Source organism: Orbicella franksi, chromosome 12 (assembly GCF_964199315.1).
Source record: "Orbicella franksi chromosome 12, jaOrbFran1.1, whole genome shotgun sequence".
NCBI lineage: Eukaryota > Metazoa > Cnidaria > Anthozoa > Scleractinia > Merulinidae > Orbicella > Orbicella franksi.
In genome coordinates, this window is record NC_138156.1 from 7,243,424 (window position 1) to 7,265,853 (window position 22,430).

The 22,430-nt window shown below is 39.7% G+C and overlaps 2 protein-coding genes across 2 annotated transcripts; one reads left to right on the forward strand and one right to left on the reverse strand.

Moving 5' to 3' along the window:
- The first annotated feature begins 3 nt into the window (after positions 1-3).
- On the forward strand, positions 4-6,934 carry LOC145464436 (uncharacterized). The gene is made up of 8 exons (XM_081448344.1): positions 4-889; positions 1,281-1,383; positions 1,872-1,940; positions 2,312-2,451; positions 2,622-2,690; positions 3,748-3,835; positions 4,207-4,731; positions 5,322-6,934. The coding sequence occupies exons 1-8, from the start codon at positions 53-55 to the stop codon at positions 5,549-5,551; spliced, it is 2,061 nt and encodes a 686-aa protein (XP_081304470.1). The 5' UTR covers positions 4-52; the 3' UTR covers positions 5,552-6,934.
- A 4-nt stretch (positions 6,935-6,938) lies between these two features.
- LOC145464444 (T-box transcription factor TBX5-like) lies at positions 6,939-22,430 on the reverse strand. Its single transcript, XM_081448354.1, has 7 exons — positions 19,697-22,430; positions 19,294-19,564; positions 15,518-15,791; positions 12,614-12,784; positions 8,617-8,684; positions 8,354-8,517; positions 6,939-7,715 (listed from the first exon to the last, which is right to left on the reverse strand). Exons 1-7 carry the CDS (start codon positions 19,842-19,844, stop codon positions 7,465-7,467), a joined length of 1,347 nt encoding a protein of 448 aa, XP_081304480.1. The 5' UTR covers positions 19,845-22,430; the 3' UTR covers positions 6,939-7,464.

Sequence of the window (22,430 nt, forward strand, 5' to 3'; positions counted from 1 at the left end):
CGCTGGCTAACCAAACATCTGGCTCACATCCTGAGCAACCAGTCAATTCAACATGGCGTCTACAACAACAACAACAAAGTTGCCCTCTTGGTTACTACTTTCAAAGGAAGATATCGTAAAATCCAGCGAGTGGAATAATTTGACTTCAGAGCTGTTCGATGCAGTACAACAACAACTTACCGAGAGTCATGTTTCTTACTTCTCCGATCTCACAGATTCAGAGAAAATCATGTTTCTTGATCGTGCGGCAAAACTCGTCCGTGACGGCTCTTCGTATCAAAAGCTGGTAGGGGTAGTGTCAGAAGTTCTTGATCGAAATCTCAACGAAGACGTTACGCAAACGCTCATTGATCCATCGAATACACACACAAAGGCAGAACTTTTTCTTCAAGGAGCCTCAAAAGCGGTCATCAACTTGTTGCGAAGATGGCCTGATTTAAGATCAAAACTTTTTGCCTGTCTAAACCGTCCTCTGCCAACTGAGTTGCGAAAAACAGTGTGGAAAATGTTTCTGGCGAATTTGATCGTTCGCAAAGACTATTTGGAAAAGGTTTCAAGGAGCAAACGAGACACGATTTCATCACACGATGCGGCCATAACCCAGAAGTGTGAAGCATTTTTGTCCTCAGAAACAAGTTTTCATGAGCTCGCTACTCACCCAGCCCTTCTCAGTATCATGAAAACTTCCTTATCATACCGGCACGTAAATATAAAGGGCACATCAACAATAGTTGATACAGACTACTTGTTAGCCTTGCCTTTTCTGAAAGTAATGGCAGCAGACCGTGCTGCGAAGGAGGTTGATACTGAGGAAATTGCAGACTTTATTGAAGTGTACTTTACCTTTATGGAGTCCAGACCTCCACTGATGAGGGATTCTCGATCGAAGGTAAATTCCATGTCAGAAAAATCGGGTTCTCCTTTACAGTCTTGTGTCATGTGCCCTGTGAAGGACCCAGGTAGTTTAAGTGTCTTGTCCAGAGAGAGTTCAACACTATGACCCTGGCGAGGGCTTGAAAGTGCTATCCAGTGCACTAATCATTAAGGCATCGTACCACCCTGCAGTGGGATGCCTGTACTCATCATCGACCTCCTCTTCCATTCCATTGCTTCCACTGAGTCTTGCATTTGTACTGTCCAGAGCGATTTCTTTTAATTGATGCTCATTTGTCCCTCATATGCTTTGGTAGAGACTGCTGAAAATCAGGTCAATAAAAAGTATTAAATTTCCTTGAAGTTTTTTATTTAACCCATTTTTTTTATTGACATATTATCTTTAGGAATTCCAGTCAGCTCAAAAGCAATATGGAATAAAAATGGCTGATATCCTGGAGACAAAAGATAAACAACTTGCATCTACAATACAAAGAATACTTTCACAAGGTAAACCAGGTGTTGATGAGAAAAAAATGCATTTACATCAAACTGACTTTGGGTGCATACCTTTGGGGGGATCTGGATCAGGATCAGTGATCCAAGATCACTCAGATCATGCAGCATCAAAGTAGGTAATGAATCCATGACTAGAGTGAATTCATTGGTTCTTTTAATGTGCTATGATGTGAGTGATCATGGATCACTGACCCCAATGGAATGCACCCTATAATTTCTACCAAGAATGCCATTGTGTATTGACTGATCAGTGGTCAGTAATGGTCTAGTTGTAGACTTATTTGCATGATGGAATAGACTATTGACTCAATTTTGACACATTTAAATGATCTTGACCTTTACCTTAAGTCTGTAATATCTGTAAGTATGGATTACTTTCAGTTAGCCCAATGGATGTTCAGTTTATGGTTGTACAAAAACATTGATTTGCTAATGGTCATAATCAAGTGAGCAGGTCATATAATTGTCCATTTGAACAGGTCGACCAGTTCAGTTGGCAGAAAGTCTGGCAGCTCTCATGAGGTCTTATGCAAGATGCATGTTTGTTGGTAAGACCTAACTAGATTCTCAATCATTACTTGCTGCTATTTGTAAAAGACACATTTTTTTTAAGGGGATTCCTCCCTTAAGCAGACACCTTCCAGGAGGCATTTCTCTAAATAAACACTCTTTAAAGCAGATACCTTCCTTACAGGTCTACCCACCTTGAGCTGAAACCTTAAAAGGACATATAAGAAGCCAACTCTTTTAATAAGACACCTCCTCTTAAATAAATGCTCAATCATTGGAGCCTGTCCAATATACTTCTAACCTTTGAGTAACACCTTTTGCAAGTGATCACTTTTTGTGAGAGAGGCAACCCAAAGGAATTTGAAATGTTAAAAATCTCTTCATTTATCACGAATGTTTATCATTGCAGGTTTTCTCTCTCTTGATGTGGTGTGCTATATTTGGGATCAGTACATTTTGAGCATGAAGCTTTCATCCTTCCACTGTATTGCTACATTCTCTTCTGCTATGTTGATGTTGCTGAGAGAGGACATACTAACGTGCCACAATGTGAGACTTAAGTTTGTATTGAAAAATATTCATTATCAGCGAAAGATCACAATCAATTCAATATTTTATTCCCACGGCCTTTTTGCACGCATTCCGTGCCTACGATGAGAGGCAATATAAAACAATACGTGAAGTTAACATGATTTCTCTTCTTTTTCCTGTCTGACTAGCCAAAGGAGGTTGAGGAAGTTTTACTTGCAAAGAGCAAGGCACTAACCATGAGAGAATTTCAAACAGTGGTAGGTCTATTTGGTTTGGTTTGTAAAACCATTGCAGTGTCTAACCAATCAGAGGCTCTAACCAGAACAGAATGTCTAACCAATCAGCTCAAGTCTTTTAAACCAATCAAGAGCAAAGTAATAACTAACCGTTACTTGGCTTACGCGCGTTTTCGCGCGCTTTGTTACCAGTCACAGTACGAGTACTGATTGGCTTATTACGTTGGCTGTTTGGTTGTTACGGCCGTTTCTTTTTCAAACAGAACCCCCAAAATCTCAAAAAGACGGCAAAACTGAATTAAAAGTTTGTTAAGGGGACAGCGGACGGTGAGCATCATCATAAGACTAATCTGTGGTTTCATTGTCCAGGCTGAATAACAGATAACTTTTCCAAACTTTGCCATGCGGAAATCTCGTCTTTGAGAAGAAACAGAGGCATATATAGTGTAGCTTACAGTTCTTGTTGACGCTACGTCTAGAGATTTCGAACTCACGCTCTGTTGAAGAGACTCAAGGAGCCCGTTGAGAATTGAAAGATAGAGCGAGCGAGGTTCGACTAGAAAAATAAATAAAAATACATGTGAAGAAGAGCCGAGCGATATGAGAAATACAGGACAGAATATAAAGACTTACAAATGTTTCCTGACTGTAGCGATGACGGTGAAGCTAGGTAGAATAGATTCCGCAACAATATTAACTTGAAGCTTGAGAAAACGTTGAAAAGATTGGCGCGTTAGGAAACCGTAGCGTTTAAATAGTCCTAATTTGCATACATAGATGGCAAGCTAAAATAAAAATTCCCACGTGGAATCCTACATATAGTTACTAACTAGTCGCAGCAACTAGCGGGGAGATAAGGTTATGCCTTCGTTCTCTCGTGAGTGATCGTAGAGGTTTCTGATTGGTTAATGACCACCGGAAATTTCTTGGTTATCTTCATGGCTCTTTTAAAAACAAGGCGCTTGTGTTTTTGGAATGTTTCCCATTGAAACTGTTGGGTATGCTGGTCTCTCCAGAAAACTATGGTAGTTTTGTGGGTATCAACGCTGATCCTGTTCTACTCTATTAATGTCTGTAGATTGACCGCCATTTCATGGATGACTGGCAGAAGCAAGTGACCGAAGAGGTTCATGGGTCTGAATTACCTCTCGTGGATCCAGTCGCAAGTATGAGATTTATTTCCTCGTCGTTACGTTCTTTAGAGCGGTTTTTAAATGAGTGTCGAGAGTAATCAGGCAATGAATTTGGTTTTGGTTTTGGTTTTACTATGGTTTGAGATTGGCTGAATAGTCTTATTAGGACGTAATTGGTTTGGTTTTATACTGGGCAAGTGAACGAGATGTGCCTTCTTTGCTATTAATCTTGTTTTACTCATACCACGGAGTTTATTTTTTCATTTGTTGATCAGTTTATAGTATTCGGTGAAACGTCGAAGGGGTTGACGAAAACCTTGTGCCAAAGACTGACGGCATAGCTTCAAGAGGACAATTAATCTACTTTTATACGAGTTCTATCATTATTTTGTTGTCATGTTTAGCGGTTGGCAGGTCCGCGCAGCCGTGGTCATGGTGGTTCCGAGGACAGCCTCCCAGCCGACAGCGAGTCGAAGACCGGAGACTGACTCGCGAAGAAAGAGAGGAAGAACGACGAAGATTTCTCATGGAACAAAGACGAGAAGAAGCGAGAAGGAAACGAGAAGAGGAGGAGCAGCGGCGACTCCGCGAACAGAAGATGAGACGAGAGTTTCAAACGGAGAAACAACGAGAGAGGGAAGAGATTGTAGCGCTCGAGAAACAGCTGGACCGCGAACGACGCGAGCGAGCGTCGGCTGAAAAACAGAAGGATGAAGAGATAGCTCGTTTGCAGGCTGAACTCGCTAGACTGCACGGCACGCCAGCGCCCAGTCCAAGTGTACATTCCTCTGGTGCACCCTCTTCTGGTGTACCCTCCGTGGTGCCGACTCCAGCTCAACCTAGTCCTCATCCTCCGGGAAGTTCGCGCCAACAGGCTGAGGACCTGGTACGGTCTTTGTTGGGAGCAACACTACAGAGCGTTGATATGGGTAAGAGCTCTTTTCGTTAAATCCTAACCCTGGTGAAATCCTTTGAATATTTCTCTCGTCTCTTCGAAAATAAGTCCTAAAAATTTCAGACGTAAAGACCAGAGACAAATGTGAAATATTTATAATTTATTCCGACAATTAGCCTGCTCCTGAAGACTTTATTTGGATGACTTTTGTATTAAACCCTGTCGATGCTTAGTTCATTGTTGTAAAGCTTGGTTTTTTTTCGTAAGTTGACAAAAAACTACTGCTGACTGAAAACATCTATAAACATAAACAAGAGAAAATGAGGGGACTTTTCTTTTGACATAAAGCAAAAGTACCGAGTATTGAGTAGTTGAAAGGACACACAAATGTCCAAGTACGGTTTGAGGCTGAAAACTACGTGTGTATAAAAATAATGTTGATGGTGTTTTACGCATTATCCATTTATAAAAATTGTCAGGCTTGCGTTTTTTAACCTCCTGTGGCGCAATATAACCGCGCAATGAAACCGCACACGCGGACTAGGACAACCCGCATGCGTCATCCCGTTGGATCCCGCGACAGTCATTGAGTTTGCATTGAAATCTGAATTTGCTTTGTTACAGTGGCTCACGGCCCAGAGGAACAGCGAAGAAACCTTGACGCAAAGACTAGAGACTCTTTAGATACAAATTCTCAAGAGTACAAAGACGCCGAGATTGAACTATTTGGTCGGGAACTTGAAGCCGACGACTGGGACGGAATGGAGGAAGGGGAACGAACCGAGAATACGAAGAAACTCATGACGAGATTGAAAGAAAAGAGAGATGAAAGGCTAAACGAGACTGGAACATAGGTGTAAAAATAAACGATAGACAGTTTGCTGTTGTGATTACGGTCTAACATCTAACATGCACGCAATCAGTTTTGCAGTTTACTCGCACTCCGCGCGCGTCCTCGCGCTTCGCGTGCGTGTATCGCGATCGCACTATATCCCGCTAAACCGCTTGTTCTACAGGTTAGCAGCTCGTGAAAGAGTAAAAAATTTCGCCTTTTTAACGCCTTCATTGATGAAATTGATTGCTATATATACGTGCGTAAATGAACCAAAAAGATATGAAGCACGTGCCATTTTCCATTAGAGTGTATAGTCTCTTTTCCAGTTTTCTTGGGAGGTCTACATATTCCCAAGAGCATTTCACAACAATAGTTTATGCAAAATTTGGGGGGCAAACATGGTGAATTATGGGCAATTAGAAAAAAGAGAATGGTGTTTTCTGGTTCCTGTCCGGCTTCTGTGGTAGGTGGTGACCGCGCGGCCGAATAAGGAGACTGGTACCTATTTATTTCAGTCCGGTCAACTCTTTCCAGTCTTACTCTGCGTTGGAGAGGTTAAACAAATAAAACGAATGTGGTTCGGATCTAGCTATGCATTACTTTTTTTCTTATTTCACTTCCATCGTATAATCAGTTTTTCTTTAAACTGATCATTAGCCAGAGTGTGAAACGTGACTCTCGTGATAAAAGGTGGTGTTGTGTGACATTTCTGTTCGTTATTCTGGATTTTCTACAAAGAAATGTATGGAACAGAAACATCGTTCTAAAGAGCGGCTCATTCTGTTTGCAAAATTGAAATAAAATAGCTTAAGTAGACTTACCCTGTGTTTTCCAGTGTAGTTTAGAGTAGGTATGCGTTTGTTTTGTGTGATAACCGCTATTTCAATTAGTTTCGTCAATCAAAGTTCACGAAGCGCCTGACTTATCAAGCACTCTATCCCGAGTCCGACCCAGTCCAAACTCGTCCAAAGGCGATGGGCCATTCAGAAGCAGTTACTGGCTTAGCGCGCACAGCATCCTGGGAACTGGCTGAGTAACTAAAACAGCATCGTGAGACTGCCTCATGCTTGTAACAAACAAGTGTATGCGAAAATCTTAAAACCTTGAATTTCATTGAAGTTCGGGATAACTGCCCGAGTCGACTAAGTAAGCCTGCAGAGCTATCCAGTCAGTTACATTTTACAAACGACACTGGGGCTTTATTAATTTGAGTCAGCAGCTCATTTCTAATCGGACGCGTTTCCTTGCACCCAAGTTCCGCTACCCTGTCAGCCAGACTAAACGGTATTTCTGAAAAGAACACGAAAAAAACTCAACCAACCGTTCTGAAACAGTGAATCCTTATTGAACAATGATAATTATCGATCATTTCAACAGTTGCAATGGTGTTACAAGCGTAGTTATCCACTTGAAATATTTCGTGCGTTCTAACGTTTAAAACCTGACGTTTTGACTCTAAAGTCGAAAATACGCGGCAAAGAAATGCACATAGAGAGCATTTCATTTCCTTTTGTCGTCTATGACTCAAAAGGGTCTGTTCGTAAGCTCGGTATTATTATTAACAACAAAATCATTCAGATATATATAGTTGGGCTTTTATTTCAAACTGTATTTAAAGTAATACTAAAGGCCAAATGAGAACAAAATCAAAAGGCGTAGTTTGAAAAAGGAGCTTAAATAAATAGAGGAAATGTAGAGTTAAAAAAGCTAAATACCTTTCCAACTGATTACTACCTTTTAGATTAGTTAGTGACTTTGTCGCACGTGAAAAAAAAAATACAACCCAGTAATTGAGAAAGATTCTAAATTGAAAACAAATTCTTTATTAAATTTGTATATGTACAAAAACAATCGTCTGAGAAACTTCTACTTTGAAAAGTTCTCTTCGTAAAATCCAGTTTCAATCCAATTTTTAAATTACGAGTGCATTTACTATTGGATACTTTCATCGCTAGAAGAAGACCTGCTTTGCCTTGTGGGATATGGCATTGCCCTGTGCATGCGCAGAGATTGGTAAGTACGCTGACCATATCCAGGGCTGGTCGGAGATGTCGGCGACATCGGACTAGGTCCCACGTGTCCCATCATTTGGGGCATCATGGGAAGGTATCCTCCTGGCGGCGAAGAATTAGGAAGGCTTCTGGGAACGTGGGTCAGCGGAGTTCCTCTGTTTTCATACGGACCTGATAGAAATATAATTAAGAATAAGGAAAGTCCCTTCAGCATCCGTAAGTATTATTGCTAGGAAAACAAAGCACTTTTCTAGCCCGAATTTCGATTCTTAGAATTGATTTAGCCACAGCTTTTTAGTCAAAAAGCGTCAAGATTGTTAAGCAAGATGGGGACGGTATTATACGGCGCCTTCTTCTCCTTCTTGTGTTCAACTGGGGAATAATTAACAATTCGTTGGATAATTTTAGAATAAACTCTCTGCATATCTGATTCAGAAATCGTTAAACTCTTAGCAGAAGTCGTTGGTTTATAGTTGCAAAACAAAGTCAGTATTTTTTCAATAGACCAATTTCGATATATTAAAACTCAGCCTAAAACAATACACCTCAACACGAGCCTCTGGAGAATAAACCCCACAAACTCTGTAGCTATTCCCCAGAGCCTCGTGCTGAGGTCTATTGTTTTAGGCTGAACTTTAATACATCGAAATTGGTCTATTATTCCCAATTCAAAGAACGTAATGACTGGCTATCTTAAGTAAAGTACCCTTGGGCTTGTTCGCGCTCTGTTTGAAGATTAAGGTAATTTTACAACTATGAAATGAATAAAGCGAGATGTTTTGTTAGACTTGTTCTGAAAAATTCCTCACCAGGATACGAAAAAGCTGGATTCATAGCAGGAGGCACTGGCCGGGGGGCCTGAGGACGAGGTACTTGGACCTCGTTTCTCTGAGCTACCATGTCTCCATGTAACCTCGCACGAGCTGTCGCTGCTATTTCTCCTTGGTCAAGTTGCTTCATGACTTCCATTACACTAATCAGGGGAGAAAACAGTTATTTCTTATGAGATTGTTGTTTCGTTTTTAGCCAGCCTTGTGATCGTTCTGAGGACGAGACCGATGAAAATACCCACCAGTCATCGGGGTCGCAGTCCCGGAAGCCTTTAGCAAAAGGGTTGCTGGCAATCTTGAGCTGGGTTATCTGAAAATAGAACATTTCATAATGTTAAACAGATTTGTGTTTGTTGTGGCTTAAAGTTTAAAACGTCAGCATTTTATATTGAGCTCGATGGCGGTTAATTTACATCTCTAAGTCAGTATCCAAATCCAAAAAATAGTACAACCGTACATTATTTTATTATTTTTTCCCAGAAAATTTTATTGTCCAGAGAACTGTTTCATTTGAATTTTCAGTCGGAACAATTGATCATACTAATGGAAGTCCCTACCGAGCCAGTAACCTTGGAATCTTTCCATATCCCTTGCAAAGGTTTGATTGCGCATGGCTTATGTCTTTGACTCGGCAAGAGTTTGCGGTATGAAAACAAGGTTTTCCTATTACTGCCCTTTAATCAAAATACTTCATTTGTAATTAAGTACATGTCGCGGCTGACAAAGCAACATTTTGACATTTTTCTAATAATTTTTTATTGAGCTCTTCCGACGCTATAATGGACTTAACTGAAGTAGGATTAGCCGACCAAGTATACTGCCTCGCTAAGGCCAAGTGCCTATGTTTATTGGGCACAAGTAGCACTTTAAGTAAACTAACACTTTAATTAAAGTAGCTACTAGAAACTGTGTTTTTAAGAGGTATTATTTCACATAGCTTGTTGTAATCATGCAAGATAATCGAATTAAACAGGGGCAAAGAGTATTTGAAGGGTGTGGGTCATACAACGATGCTAGGTATTTTAAACTCTCACGTAGGCATTACAGCACACTTTAATTAGAGTGTTTTTTAGAACAGATGTATAGCATAAAAATTATCTTTTACGTATGGTGGATAGTATAATGAAATTATGGAGGAATTCAGGTGGTTTGCTATTCATTATTAAGATTTATATAAGTGATGGTTTAAGCTTTTCACAAGAATAAAATTCTTGAGCACATTTTGTTAAATTAAGTGCACCTTGTACCTGTGAAAGCTAGTCTCAAAAATACTCAAATGTAAATCGGTTATATCAAGCAGAATTCCTTAACCGCTTGCTGTCGTCGATGGCAGTGAAAATAAAGGACCGTATTTCAGTGCAAGAGCATCCCTTGGAGACATCTGCCATCTTTAAATTCACACAGATCGTTCCTAAAATGAGTAAACTGTTTTAATACGATCTGGAAGTAATGTAATTGCTTCGATAACTTGTCACAGTCGGCCCCATTCAGGGATTACACTCGAGACGGACAATTACTTGACTCCAGTTTCCGATTTTCTCACAGTACGTTTTTGCCTTGAGGCACTTCATTCCAGGTCAAGACAACAAAACACACCAATAAACAGAACTAAAATAGCAAAACCCCTTACAAATTATCGTGCAGTGTCATCTAATCCAACCAAAATCTCTTTGGAATCCGATTAGTTCAATAGAATTATTGTTTGCTGCGGTCAATAAATTGAATTACAAAACACACAAACAAGGTGCTACCGACTATAGCCAAGTTTTTTTTCTTTATTTTCACTCACGCTAGCGAGGGTTCAAAGTATGGAGTTTGTTTATATGTGAACAATGACTGTCGGGCACTTCAGTCAGTCATACAAAATTAATATTCTTTACCCAGAATTTCTTAAGAGATTAATGGTGGTAACAAGAAGAAATTACATGCGGAATGGAGCATTTTGAGAAGTTTTGAATTCTGTCATACAAATTGTGGCATTGTCATTAAAGTGAATCAATTTAGAATATTCGAAGGTCCCATTAGGACATATAGCTACTACAGTCTTGTTTTACATGTTTTTACTAACTACCAAACTTGGCCTGTTAAATGAAAATTAGAAAATAAATAATATTGAGACAGTTAATTGATTTCAGTTGTTTTACGCCCTCAAGCCTTAAATCCAAGTTAGAATTCTGATACACGCTGAAAAACGTCTATCGAAGTTGTCATCAAATAAGAATAGAACTATAACCTATGCTTGGCAGTGACTCATATTGACCTGTCGATGCAATCTTTATATGCGTAATCTTTATAATTGGTTTCAAATGCTTTATCTTTGAGCTGGAAATGAACGGTCCACATTATTGAATATGGCTTAACAAGAAAACCGGCCTCAGTCACAAGAACCGGCGACGACGCTGGCAAACAAACTAAGCAGGGTTATCTAGACACCTTCGAGAATGTCATATCACACCTATGCTGCTTGAACTGATTACTGATAAACATCTACTCCGTCTTCTTTCACCTTGGTCAATGTAGTGGAGGTTAACGTTGTGGACATTTGTTACAAATCGACTCCAGGCCTCTGGAGGTATGACGTTCCCCAATAGAACAGTGTGCAGTTTTTCCCGCCCTTTTTTATAATGTTCAAACATGGCGCAAAATGCCTTTTCAACCTTCTCTACTCTTGTAATTTTGTAAACTACCATTTTGTCTTTTGTTGGACGACTTAAAAAAATAGATTTGAACATCACAAAAAATATTTGGCCTTCTATTAAACTTTGAACTCAGTTTAAACAGAATTCAAAGACGAACTTCTTAATACTTTTCTGGACGATTACTCGCGCAAAATACACTTGGCCAATTGCTGGTTTTCAGTGTCACGCAATTCAAAATAGATCAAAATCAAAATCAAAACCGGTCAATAGATAAAGTCCAGAATCTGGGAAATGAAAGAAGGTAAATATACAAAGACTCTCGCCAAAATTCTGGTCACAGCAATTTTTCTTATGCGAGATATGCGGAGAAATTTTTTACCCAAATTTATAGAGATTTGTATGCAGACGCCATGCTGGTGCCCATCCGTATGGGCACCAACATGGCGGCCGGAAACCAACAGAAACATCTGTCACTGAGTTTTGCTACAAAAGCGTGAATTTGTCCCTCAAGGAACTCTAAAACATTAAAATAATATTTTTTCTAAGTCATGAACTGTTCAGATAGCCAAGTTCCCCGAAATAAGTCACTTTTTTAACCATCATGACAGCTCTCTAGGCCGTCATGTAAATGCCGCGTCACGTAAAAGCTTAGAAATTCAAGCGTAGTGTATCACAAAACCAAGAACCCATTCGGAGCGAAGATTTGTATGAATATTAGTTTTCAGCTGCTCTTATACATCATTTAAGTATAATCTCAGGAAGATCAATAGTTTTGTAGTTCGAATTTTGGTGACGTCATGTGAAAACCAGCTATAAAGTCATAGCTTTGTACTCAAAGAGGGCTTGAAAATGTTGTTACACAGATTCTTTCAGTATTCTTCCTCCACCACGAAATGCTGATTGTGATGAAAACGACCCGTCAACTCGCCCCCAGTACACCAAAGGGAAGAGAAGCGGAAAGGTGGAATTTTGCCGACCTTCATTTCTATTCGTGCCCCAAGAGAAGTTACCCGGATTGCAGTTAATAAAATGTTCATCCGGGTGTCCATGCCAAGTTTAATTTCGAAGAGAGTTTTGTTTGTTGCTTTGATCTAAAGATGTATTGTCTAAATGCTGTGATGGTATCAACATCGACAAAGAACATGACTACAATGTAGATGGGACGAGGATAGTTCATTAAAGCATACATGAGGTACCTACATGATAGTTAAAATCCGCCATCTTTGAATATGAGTAAAAACGAGTTCAGTTTTTTTCACGAGCAGAATTGAAAGATGTAATTGCTGAAAAACCGAGATCTTTGAATCCAAGCTATAATCTACGATAGTAGTTCTCTCAACTAGAGATTCGTGCAAAAAAGGAAGGCCAATAATGAAAATTTGTTTAAAGGGTCAAGTTGTAAGACCTCCAATGATGAACTTCAAATTTCTCCAAGACAATATCAATATACAAAAGGTGCATAATGGTCATGAGCATTACCAAGCAAACTGTCTTGATGTGGAATAAAATTCTCGTAAAGTGAAATAGAAAAATGCATGAATACGAGGAATGAGAGTTCGTATGCTGACCAAACAAAACACATTCATTGTGCAACACATACCATGTGGTTCTGATAAGCTGTGACGGCCATGAACTGCGTTTCAGCAAAGATGAAGGTGCGCAGGTGATCCTTGTTCATTTCATGGAGATTTGCTCTAGAGCTTCCTTTCTCTGATTCGTCGAGAATCACGTGGAATCGAGGCTGGTACTTGTGCATTGAGTTGAGGATAATCTGTCAGACAAACAAGAACCAATCGTTACTGTGAAAACGTTTCGTGGACCAATCAGAACTCGAATTAAAGACACATAGCCTGTGCCAAGCGCGGGAAAATATTTTAAACTGGTGTACTTTACATACGACTGGTGCGCCTGAAATTTGAATTGACCAATAAGAATTCAGCAGGTGGGAAAAATTGTGCTGTCTTTACGTCAATGCATGTTGCAAGAAGAAAGACGTTAAAGTCGGGCAACTTTTCTCACTGGAGACGGCATTGAATATTCACGAAAAGTAATTTAGAATTCAGAAAACCGTATCAGATTGTAAAAAGTGAAAAATATGAAACATTTACATTTGCAAAATTTTAATTTGGCGCCAAAATTGGGTCGCTCGATTTCGGCAACTCGCTCGTAGTTCGTCGAGTGTCGCCAGGTAGGATGATAGTTGTGTTATTATGACCAAAATACGTTCTACCTCGTCAAATTAAACCTAGAATTCGCAATTTAAGTATTAGAAGAGGCCAAATCAACATTACGTTTGTTAGCTACCGACGAAGAAAAAGATTATCGTGTCGTTTAGGACAGCTCGGTTTTGACTGCAGTTCGTACGGCGGGCGTAGCCACCTTATCCAAGCTTAATGCAAGTGCGTGAAAACATGTCACTTGTGTCAAGTGTGGGAAACAAGCATAACTCTGAACTTTGAAAGGACACTAGCGAGCTTCAAGTAGGCGACCAGTTCATATTGCCGAGCTTAAGTAATACTCAAATTAAGAGGGTTTTATATTTCAGGTTTGAAGAAAACTTAAAGCTTTTCACATGTGGGTTGCTACCGCGCGAGAAGTGATCGCTCGGGAAGGTTCTGTAATTCGATAAGCACTATGCAGTGACTCTGATTCCATGCAAAGTTATAGAGTTTGTAAATACTAGTTGTACAATACTTTCTCGTGGGATACCATGGAATATTCCACGAGCAACTTGTATTTTCTCGGTATGCGCTCTGTGGAGAGATTAGAATGACAGGGTTGTGCGATCATTTTTCTCGATAGCCATAGAAATGTCATCTTTCCTGCGTGTTTGCTGACGTTGCTAATTAAGTAGCACCACGTATCAACGTGACGTGTTCCGAGCCAAAGCTAATGAAATAATCAAAGGTTGTTAAATCAATAGACAGTCTTTTTTCTCCTTCTGATAGTGAAAACAAAACAAACTCGTCGGTTCATTACATCTCGCGGTTAGCCATCATCTCATTTTATGAACCCAAATCTACGATAATTTGAGTGCCGAAAGATCCACTTTTTTCTTGGCAAACTTATAATCCGTGCAGACAGTCAATCAAAATTGCTTCCTAGAAAATTTTCCGGAGCTGTCTTCTCTTAAAACGTAAGCGAAGTGTAATAATCAGGGATTATGTCCCCCAAGTTGAAGTCAGTGGTCAACGAAAATTTTTTTGTTTAGTTGTTGCCAATAATAACAACAGCTAAGGAAAAAAACCGCGATTATTGCCTTCTTTGGTATAAGCTGGGTCAAACGAAGACCTTAACTGGCGCGAAAATAAAGGATGTTTCCATAAGAGAGATACTCAAATGTTTATAGTATATCTTCGTACAGGGACAAGTTATTTGGGTTTTGCGAGAAGATTATTGATGTAAAGGTTAATGGAATGCCAAGTGGTTTGTTTTAACGATCACTATTTTTAATTCAAGGTGGAAAAAATCAAAGTTGAACCAACTCGTCAAGATATTCATTGTCTTTTTGTTGATCAAAATCACGTAAATTTTCGGTTAAACCGCCATGGGATCTCGTCTAACTAAACCAGTGCCGCCCAGGGTGCTGGAAAGGGATTATAAAATCAAATTAAGTGTTTGGATTGTAGGTAAGTAACAAGAATTTCCGCACCTAATTCGTAAAAACAAAAACAAAGCACATCCTGAAATTTTAGACCTTAAGACTCTAAGTGACGAGAAAAGATTTCGGCCCACCAAGGTTTAGAATAACAAGTCGAAAAATGTAGTTCTGCATGCAATTTCTTGAAACGTGGTTCACAGTACAGCAAAAATTAATTAATATCATAATTAATGTTCTAACCATTTCCGAGTATATTTTTTCTTGGGAATTCAGTCATAAGAATTAAATAAACAACATGAACTAGTACTTAGCGCGTACGTGAAGCTATTCAGGTAATAGCTATCGAGCACCATTTTTCTTTCCTGACAGGAAGAACATTATTATAAAACACGTGTTCATGGATATTAGCCAATCAGAAGATAGGGATATGATGGCGTAGACCGCAAAATTCGCGCCTTTTTTTAAACATGGGACCACAGCTTTTACTTCTTCATCAAATTGGAAAAGGATTTTTTTTTTTTTTGCTATCACTGATAGCTGTTTAAGCCTCATCTCATTCGTGCATTTTTTTCACATAATAGTATACCGTAAACTGCCGTTTATACGCTCTGGGGTTATACATCCTCGTAAGGGGTTTAGGATGGGCTTATAAACGGAGGGGCTTATATCCAAGGGGGCTTGTAACTGGAATAACGAAACTGTTTTGAAACGAACTATAGCTGTGTTGATCGAAATAGGTCTTTCATTTACTGGTTTTTAATTAAGCTTTAAAACATCATAATAAAACGAATTCAAAACAAGGAAAGCTGTAGAGACTTTTAACCGGATAGTTGTTTTGGTTTAAAGAAACCGGGAGGGCTTATAAGCGGCGATTTACGGTATTTCATAAAGGAAATGGCTCACATGTCCGTTGTCGTCCATGAGGTTGTTGGTCAGTTTGAGTTTGTCAAAAGACACGATTTGTTTCATCCATTGCTGTCCAGTACAGGGTGAGTCAGGGTGAATGTGTACTCTCCCGGGTACACTGGAGTCTGCTTTTCCTGCTACCAGCCACTTGGAGCTGTGAAACGCATAGCGATAACGTTTGTCGTCCACAGGAACAAAGTCCATCATTAGGATGTACTTGGACGAGGGGTCCAATCCTTGTAAGCGTACTTGGAAAGTAGGAAACATGCGTCTATAGAGAATTAAAGTAGTTTGAAGGCAGTTAGTGAGTTTTAATATCCTCTCAAGACGTGCTTTTTACTACAGAAAAAAGTCAACTTTACTGACAAAGAAGTGAATTTCGATATATTCATCTACATAAATTCCAGCCGATAAATTGACAATTATCCTGATGACTGACTCGAATGACAACCTTTGTTCAATACTTTCATGTGGTACTATTTATCATGGTATAGAGGATGGTTCTAACTTTTAAAGTCTGTAGATGAATCCCTTGTGTGTGACCATTCAAATGGTCAGTACTTTTGTGTGACACTGTTTATTATACTGAAGAAGGTGGTCTTAACTTTTAAATGTGAAGAAACCCTAGTGTGTAACCATTCAAATGAAAGCTATTTAGCAGTCCTTTCATGAGGTACTGTCGCATATACTGTGCAAGATGGTTCTAACTTTTCAGTCTCAGTTTTCAGATGAAACCATAGACCAAGTGTGAGACCATTCAGTTGACAACTTTCGAGAAGTACTTTCATTTGGTACTGTTTATTATGCAGTATCAGGTAGTCCTAACTTTAAAATCTGTGAAGTGTGTGACCATTCGAAATATATTTTGAGCAATTCTTTGATATGGTGCTAAACAAAGTGATTCAACATTTTAGGTTGGGGATGAAAGTGAATGACTATTATGCGCCCAACTATGCAGATCTCTTTTGTGCTGCTCCGTGTGAACACTGATTTACTGAATGAAAGCTACTTAGCAGCACTTTCATGTCAAAAGCATTGTTTCCTGAATAAGGTGCGTCCAGTTTTTACGTCTTAGGATAAAACATTACATGGTGGTAGCTATTCCACTGAAGGCTTTTAAGCAGCACCTTCAAGTGGAGTTCTATGTTCATCAAGGTACTTCATGAAATGCAATTTGGTGCTAAATTCGATTGAAAGGGAATATGTACTGATTAAATGAAGTATGTCTCTTATTAACAACGACAGGAAATCTTTATTGAGGAAGCCACCTTCATTAAACGTGGCTCAGCAACAGAAGGGTCCTCAAGCTTCCTCACAAGACTTGAATAACTAAGGGTATGCTAACAACTATGCAATTACAAACTGTAAAACGTTAAAAATAAAATAAATGGCTACCTGGAAGGACAAGATAAGACAATTAATTCATTACGAAGAGGTTTAATGTGGAGAGACCATGCTTAAAGACAGACAGTGATGATGCAAATCTCTTATGGTGGTTCTCTTCTGATAATCATTAATCTTGTCTATTGTTTAACAGAAAATGGACACATGAACGACTAGAAGAAATCCTACCTAACAAAGAGACTAACATAAACCACAACAAAAAATGTAAATCGTCAACGTTTTTAAGGCTGAGTCATCGACATAGTACTGACTGGTCTTAAATTTCAGCCAATGCAATGTTTACAAAGCTCTGATCTCTTGCTTCAAAGCACAGAATGTCCTTACGTTTACTGGTTCAGTGCATGTCTTTCATGTGGAAGATAAAAAGTGAACAGAGAAAGAGGTACATGACCAGGACAATACTGCTGTGAGCAAGTGAATGATTTTCTTTATTCTCCATTCTAGTCTGCTTGACAATGTATCGGTACCGTTAGAAGAAATTAGACTTTTACCAGCCCAAGAACTCAGAGTCAGCTCATCCAGATTACACTGTAGTGTAGCTCGAGGTCAGAATAGAATCGTTTTTAAGAGTTGGAGTAAATTATATTTCTGATAGACTATATGCATTTGAGTGTTCATGCCACGTTAGTCCCATTGTAATATTAAGATTTCATCAGATCTACAGGCTAATGAGGTGGAACCACATGGTTATAAGTCTGGTTTCAATTTAGTTCTGACTCAGCAAGGAGGACGAGCAAAACGTTAAGTAGTGTCAAGTACTGCGAGCTTCAATGAAATTCCTCTAATTAAAAGAAAATTTAGTCAAAGCAACACTGAGGAGAAAAAAGAGATATATACGTGAATAGGTGCATTAACCATTCATTCGTTCATGTACGTACAGTACTCTGAATAAGCCTAATTTATGTGCAAAAAGAAATTAAGAGATAGAGACAAGGAAAGTTTCACAAGGTCTGTGTCTCAAAACGAGAAACAGTACTGCAAGATCATGACAAACATTAGCAATTGAAACAAACAAAAAGGAAATGATTTTTTAAAAAAGATTTGAAGGTGAACAAAAAAATCGACCTTTTTAAGTTCAATTACTAATTTCCATTGATGCACATAAGATGATCTCATGTGAGGGGACGAAACCTAAGAACATAGCAAATGGTCTCAATTCTCAAGCTAGCTATGCAGGATAACTCTTTTAAAGTTAATTAATTTGACGTCATTCGCTTCAAACGATACTGAAACTCTGCCCCGAGGAAGCATAAGAATGCAACTAAAGGATTCTTTTTCAACTTAATTACGAGGTTGTTTTAGGTTTCAATCAACGTATTGTACCTTATGTTTGTTAACGTGTGGCTAAAACCCCTCCATTTAAATTAACAGAAAGACATTTGGTTTGGGTCTGTTTATGGCCCTTACTTTTTAAGTCTTGCTTGGTACGGTCTCTGAAGTCTCTTAAACCAAAGTTGTATCATACGAAATAATCTTATCACCTAAGGTCAGAGGTATCGTCTTTTTTAGAAGCACTCCTACTTCAAGAGCTTACAAACTCAGAAAAGTGTAAAATTCTCTTGTTTCAGTTTGACATGGGTCACTGAGCGATCGAAAAGCTTAAAACGCGAGAGGAAAAAAAATTGCCGCGCGCGATCATTTTGTTCTCCGCGTGTTTGAGAGTTAAGACGAAGAATGGAGAGCTCACACAGCTAATGTTTCAGATTAAATTCATCTCTCATTTTCACCTACGCTTTCCTCAACAGTGTTTTTATTGCTTTATTGTTCTCGTGTAATTTCTCCGAGCCATCAGTCAACGAGCGACTTATTGCTCGTTCCGTTTCGTGTTTAGATGTCGTAATTACACCCTGGTCTCTTTTCATCATAATCAATCTTTCATGGATACAGTCTACCGTCGTTTGTCACCATGGAGCGACAATGGGACAATCATCTACCATCGCTAGAACTTCATTTGCGATGAAAGATAAACAAGAATCAAGAAATATAGATTGAGACTCTAAACTTATTGCCACCCTATCTATTCTTTCACATCGAAAGACGTTTTAAGCACAGGTACTTTGTCTTCGAGCTTTCGATTTCCTGTGCATGTCTCCTGAAGTTTGTAGACAAGATATTTCTCGGTTGCGGTTGTAGGGAGAGGATGCGATTCTTCCATCGAAATCACGGAAACCATAATTTGAAATCTGATATGAAAAACCACTGTATCTATTATTAAACAAAATAGAAATCTTATGATAACTAAATAAGCCCACATTTAGTAGATTAAACCTTGATAGGGCAAAGATACAGCGACGTGGAGCTAAGCTAAGAAGCGAAAAGGCCAACCCTAAAGCAGCTTTAACTAAAGGAGTACTTGTTTCAAAAAGTACCTTCCCGCTTTTGTCACAATCATCTCTGTTCCCAGTGAGTGAAATTCCTCCCACAAGCTCTTCATTTCCAAGTCTACTCGTGCATTTATCAGTCCGTTGCATAATGACCTTGACGCGGCGGCTTGCGAGCAAGAAGATTGGACTGGCGGAGGACTCGAGGCAGGGGAGTTACCTGCGTCGCTTTCTTCGTCCGACTCCTCCGGCATTAGCTGCTGGTTATTTACCCCTCTCATGGGCGCTCTCTTCCCTGTTCCTACGTTCATGAGGCGCTCTGAAATAGAAGTTAAAAGCACAGACGATAATGAACCCTCAGGAAAAACCACAGGAACGCTTTCCGGGTGCAATGATTGATGGCGCGCGTGATGTGGGAGCAACGCAACTCTACACGCGCATAGTAATTTACCTTCCATTTCGCGAAGCAGTATTTGCGAGTTCCAGTGGTAGTTCGGATTCTGGCGCAAAAATGCTAAGTCCGCGAGTTGTGCTCTGTCGATCAAGTGTGCAATAGAAAAAGCGTTCGCCTTAGGAGACAGAAATCCAGAACTGTCCATAACACGGAGTTAATATCCGATAAAAGGTCGAGTTTGGCTGCCTAGATTTGACTGCTGATTTGCGTCGCTTGATGATGTGTTCTCTAGTGATGTTCTTGTGCTAGATGGCCCAATCCGCATACGTGCAACTTAAAATTCGTGCCAAGGGCTGGAACATATCCCTTGACCATTAATTAGTTAATTGACGGCACATTGTCAATAGCGGAGTATAGAATTTTGCAGGCTGGAAAACGATCTTTTCATTCGAAGTCGGTCTTCGCGACCATGCACGCGCAAAAGTGATGCGCTTATCTGAGATGAACGCTACAATTGAGGATCAGTGAAGTACTAGGACACATCAGGTGCGGATTTTGGAGTGGATTGATGAACGAAAGGTTGTTAATGCATGTGCTCTATTAAAAGCTAGGGTTTTATTGCTTGAGGTCGTAACCCCATCCAGGAAGGCACAGCGGGTCCACATGCTGCTCACATTAGCCGCTTTGTGTCAGTCAACTTGTTGTAGACCAGGTGTAAATGAGGCGCTGTGGATGAAATCCGTTTTCCACAAAGATATTATCACACTTAACTCGACAAAATGCGCTGTAATCCGTTAGTTTTCAAGTAGGTGTGTTTGTTTTGGCGCTTAACATGTCCCAAAATGAGACACGGCGAGGTTAGACGAACCCTTGGAATGCTAAGGGAATTTTTGCCGTTTCCTATTTTTATAACGCGAGGGACTGAGCAGTATCAAATGAACGAAGGAATGCAACAACGCATAAACGAAATAACTCAAAAACATGCTTGGTGTGCCTTAATAAGTGGTCTATGCAACCAAAACAAAATCAAGGTTATAAGACCGAAAATTAAGACACTTAATGTTTTGTACAACAATAATAGAAAGCAGCACTTATAAATATACGGCAAAAACGATCATCGATCATCACAGCCCGGGAGCCTTTTTGACCCCGACCGAGGAACATTGACGCTTAACGCACGACATTATATAAATCTGTCAGCAGAAATATCAGCGAAATCTCAACAATCTTTACTCGTAATGATAAGAGGTATGATAGAAAAGGGAAGGAAATAACTTGTTCTCGAACAGCTATCACTTGACGTGCCGTTGATTCATCAGAATTTTATTCCAGGCTCACAACAACATGCTTACTCGCACGTAAACAAGCACGCGCGCGAATCTGTCCAGTCAGAACATGATTGATAATGTCGAGAGGGAAGGGGGGACTTTTCCAGGACTGTTCGGTAGGACCCCCTTAGTCTGCTAAGAGAAACTAAGGGAGTAGATTAGTTGGTGCACACACAACGTTGGTATAATGGCAAGCTTTGACAATGGAACTAAGGATTCAGTTCAAAATACCTTATGAAACTTGTAGAGGGGTGTTTTCAATAGGCGCAGGAACAAGAATGGTTTTCTTTGGAACTGAACAAAAAATGTGTCAGAAGAAACAATGCTTTTGATAAAAATTCCCTGATACACAGCTTATCTCTTAGTAAAACAGCCATTAGGTCCTGCCGAGAAAAAAACCTTTGGAATCATCTCCAAAAGAACGTTTGTCGTAGATTCTGATATCAGCGTTTTTCAAGAGGACCAGTTTGCATAACATTCGGCTGCCATTATTGCTGAACGTACGCGGACAGGATAACTGTATCGGTAAATAGGATATTACAGTTTTAATTTCAGTGGTCATTTTGATCCATGGCTAAACGCAAACTGTATATCGAGTAATTTACTGTTTAAGTTGAAAGGCACTTCATCTCTTGGGTTCGAGACCGGATAGCCAAACGGATAGGAAATGGATGATTAATGAGGAAGGAGACGGAAGACGAAAACCAGGGAGTGAAGTGGGCGGAAACTGACTTAACGCAATGCAGGAGAGGAGAGTTGGGGAAGTAGAATCCTGGAGATTTCGGAAACCTGGAGAAAGAGAAAACTGCGATATTGTCTCATATTTTGCAGTAGCAAAAGCACCAAGAGTTTAAAAACCACCAAGGAAGGGGCGGGCCCAACATGTTCCTATACCCACAGTTGCCCGGTCGCTAGCCCTCCGCAACATCGGCAATGTTGCGGAGGTCTAGCGGTAACACGGTGAAAATTGTTGCAGAAATAAAGTTATTCTACTGTACTTGAAAAATATCTTACGGTAACGCAAGGTACTGGTTCAGAATTTTTTGCAACCCCGTTAGGTCTGTTTGATACTGCTCTTCAAATCACTACTAGAACTAAGCAGAGGTTAAACTGTACGGTGGTTTAGGCTACGAATATCTTATAACCCCCCATCTATTAAATGATCAGGTGTTAGTGCATAGTGGTTATGATTTGTTCAAGGAGTACGTCAAAGACATGGTAAGCTATGATAACGACTCAATTGCGTGATGGCGCAGGAATCCGTTTGAAGTGGACCTGGGTATAGTTGAATGTCAGGGGTGGGGTGGCAATTTTTTTTAATGGAGGTAATACCCCCCTCGGCGCAAACGAGCCTTCTCTCTTTTCTAGATCGATCTTGATGATAAGCTTATCCGCGGATTAGTTCTTAATCGTAACACCTCAGTGACTTTTTCTGTCTCCTGTTTATGATCTAAACGAAGGAT

Bases quoted from the DNA above. Each gene is read 5' to 3' on its own strand.
- LOC145464444 (XM_081448354.1), bottom strand. From the start codon at position 19,844: ATGGACAGTTCTGGATTTCTGTCTCCTAAGGCGAACGCTTTTTCTATT. The intron at 15,792-19,293 runs GTACTTTTTGAA...AATTCTCTATAG, and splicing joins ATTGTGACAAAAGCGGGAAG to ACGCATGTTTCCTACTTTCC. The intron at 8,518-8,616 runs GTGGGTATTTTC...TCCCCTGATTAG, and splicing joins GACTGCGACCCCGATGACTG to TGTAATGGAAGTCATGAAGC.
- LOC145464436 (XM_081448344.1), top strand. From the start codon at position 53: ATGGCGTCTACAACAACAACAACAAAGTTGCCCTCTTGGTTACTACTT. The intron at 1,384-1,871 runs GTAAACCAGGTG...CCATTTGAACAG, and splicing joins ACAAAGAATACTTTCACAAG to GTCGACCAGTTCAGTTGGCA. The intron at 1,941-2,311 runs GTAAGACCTAAC...TTATCATTGCAG, and splicing joins TGCAAGATGCATGTTTGTTG to GTTTTCTCTCTCTTGATGTG.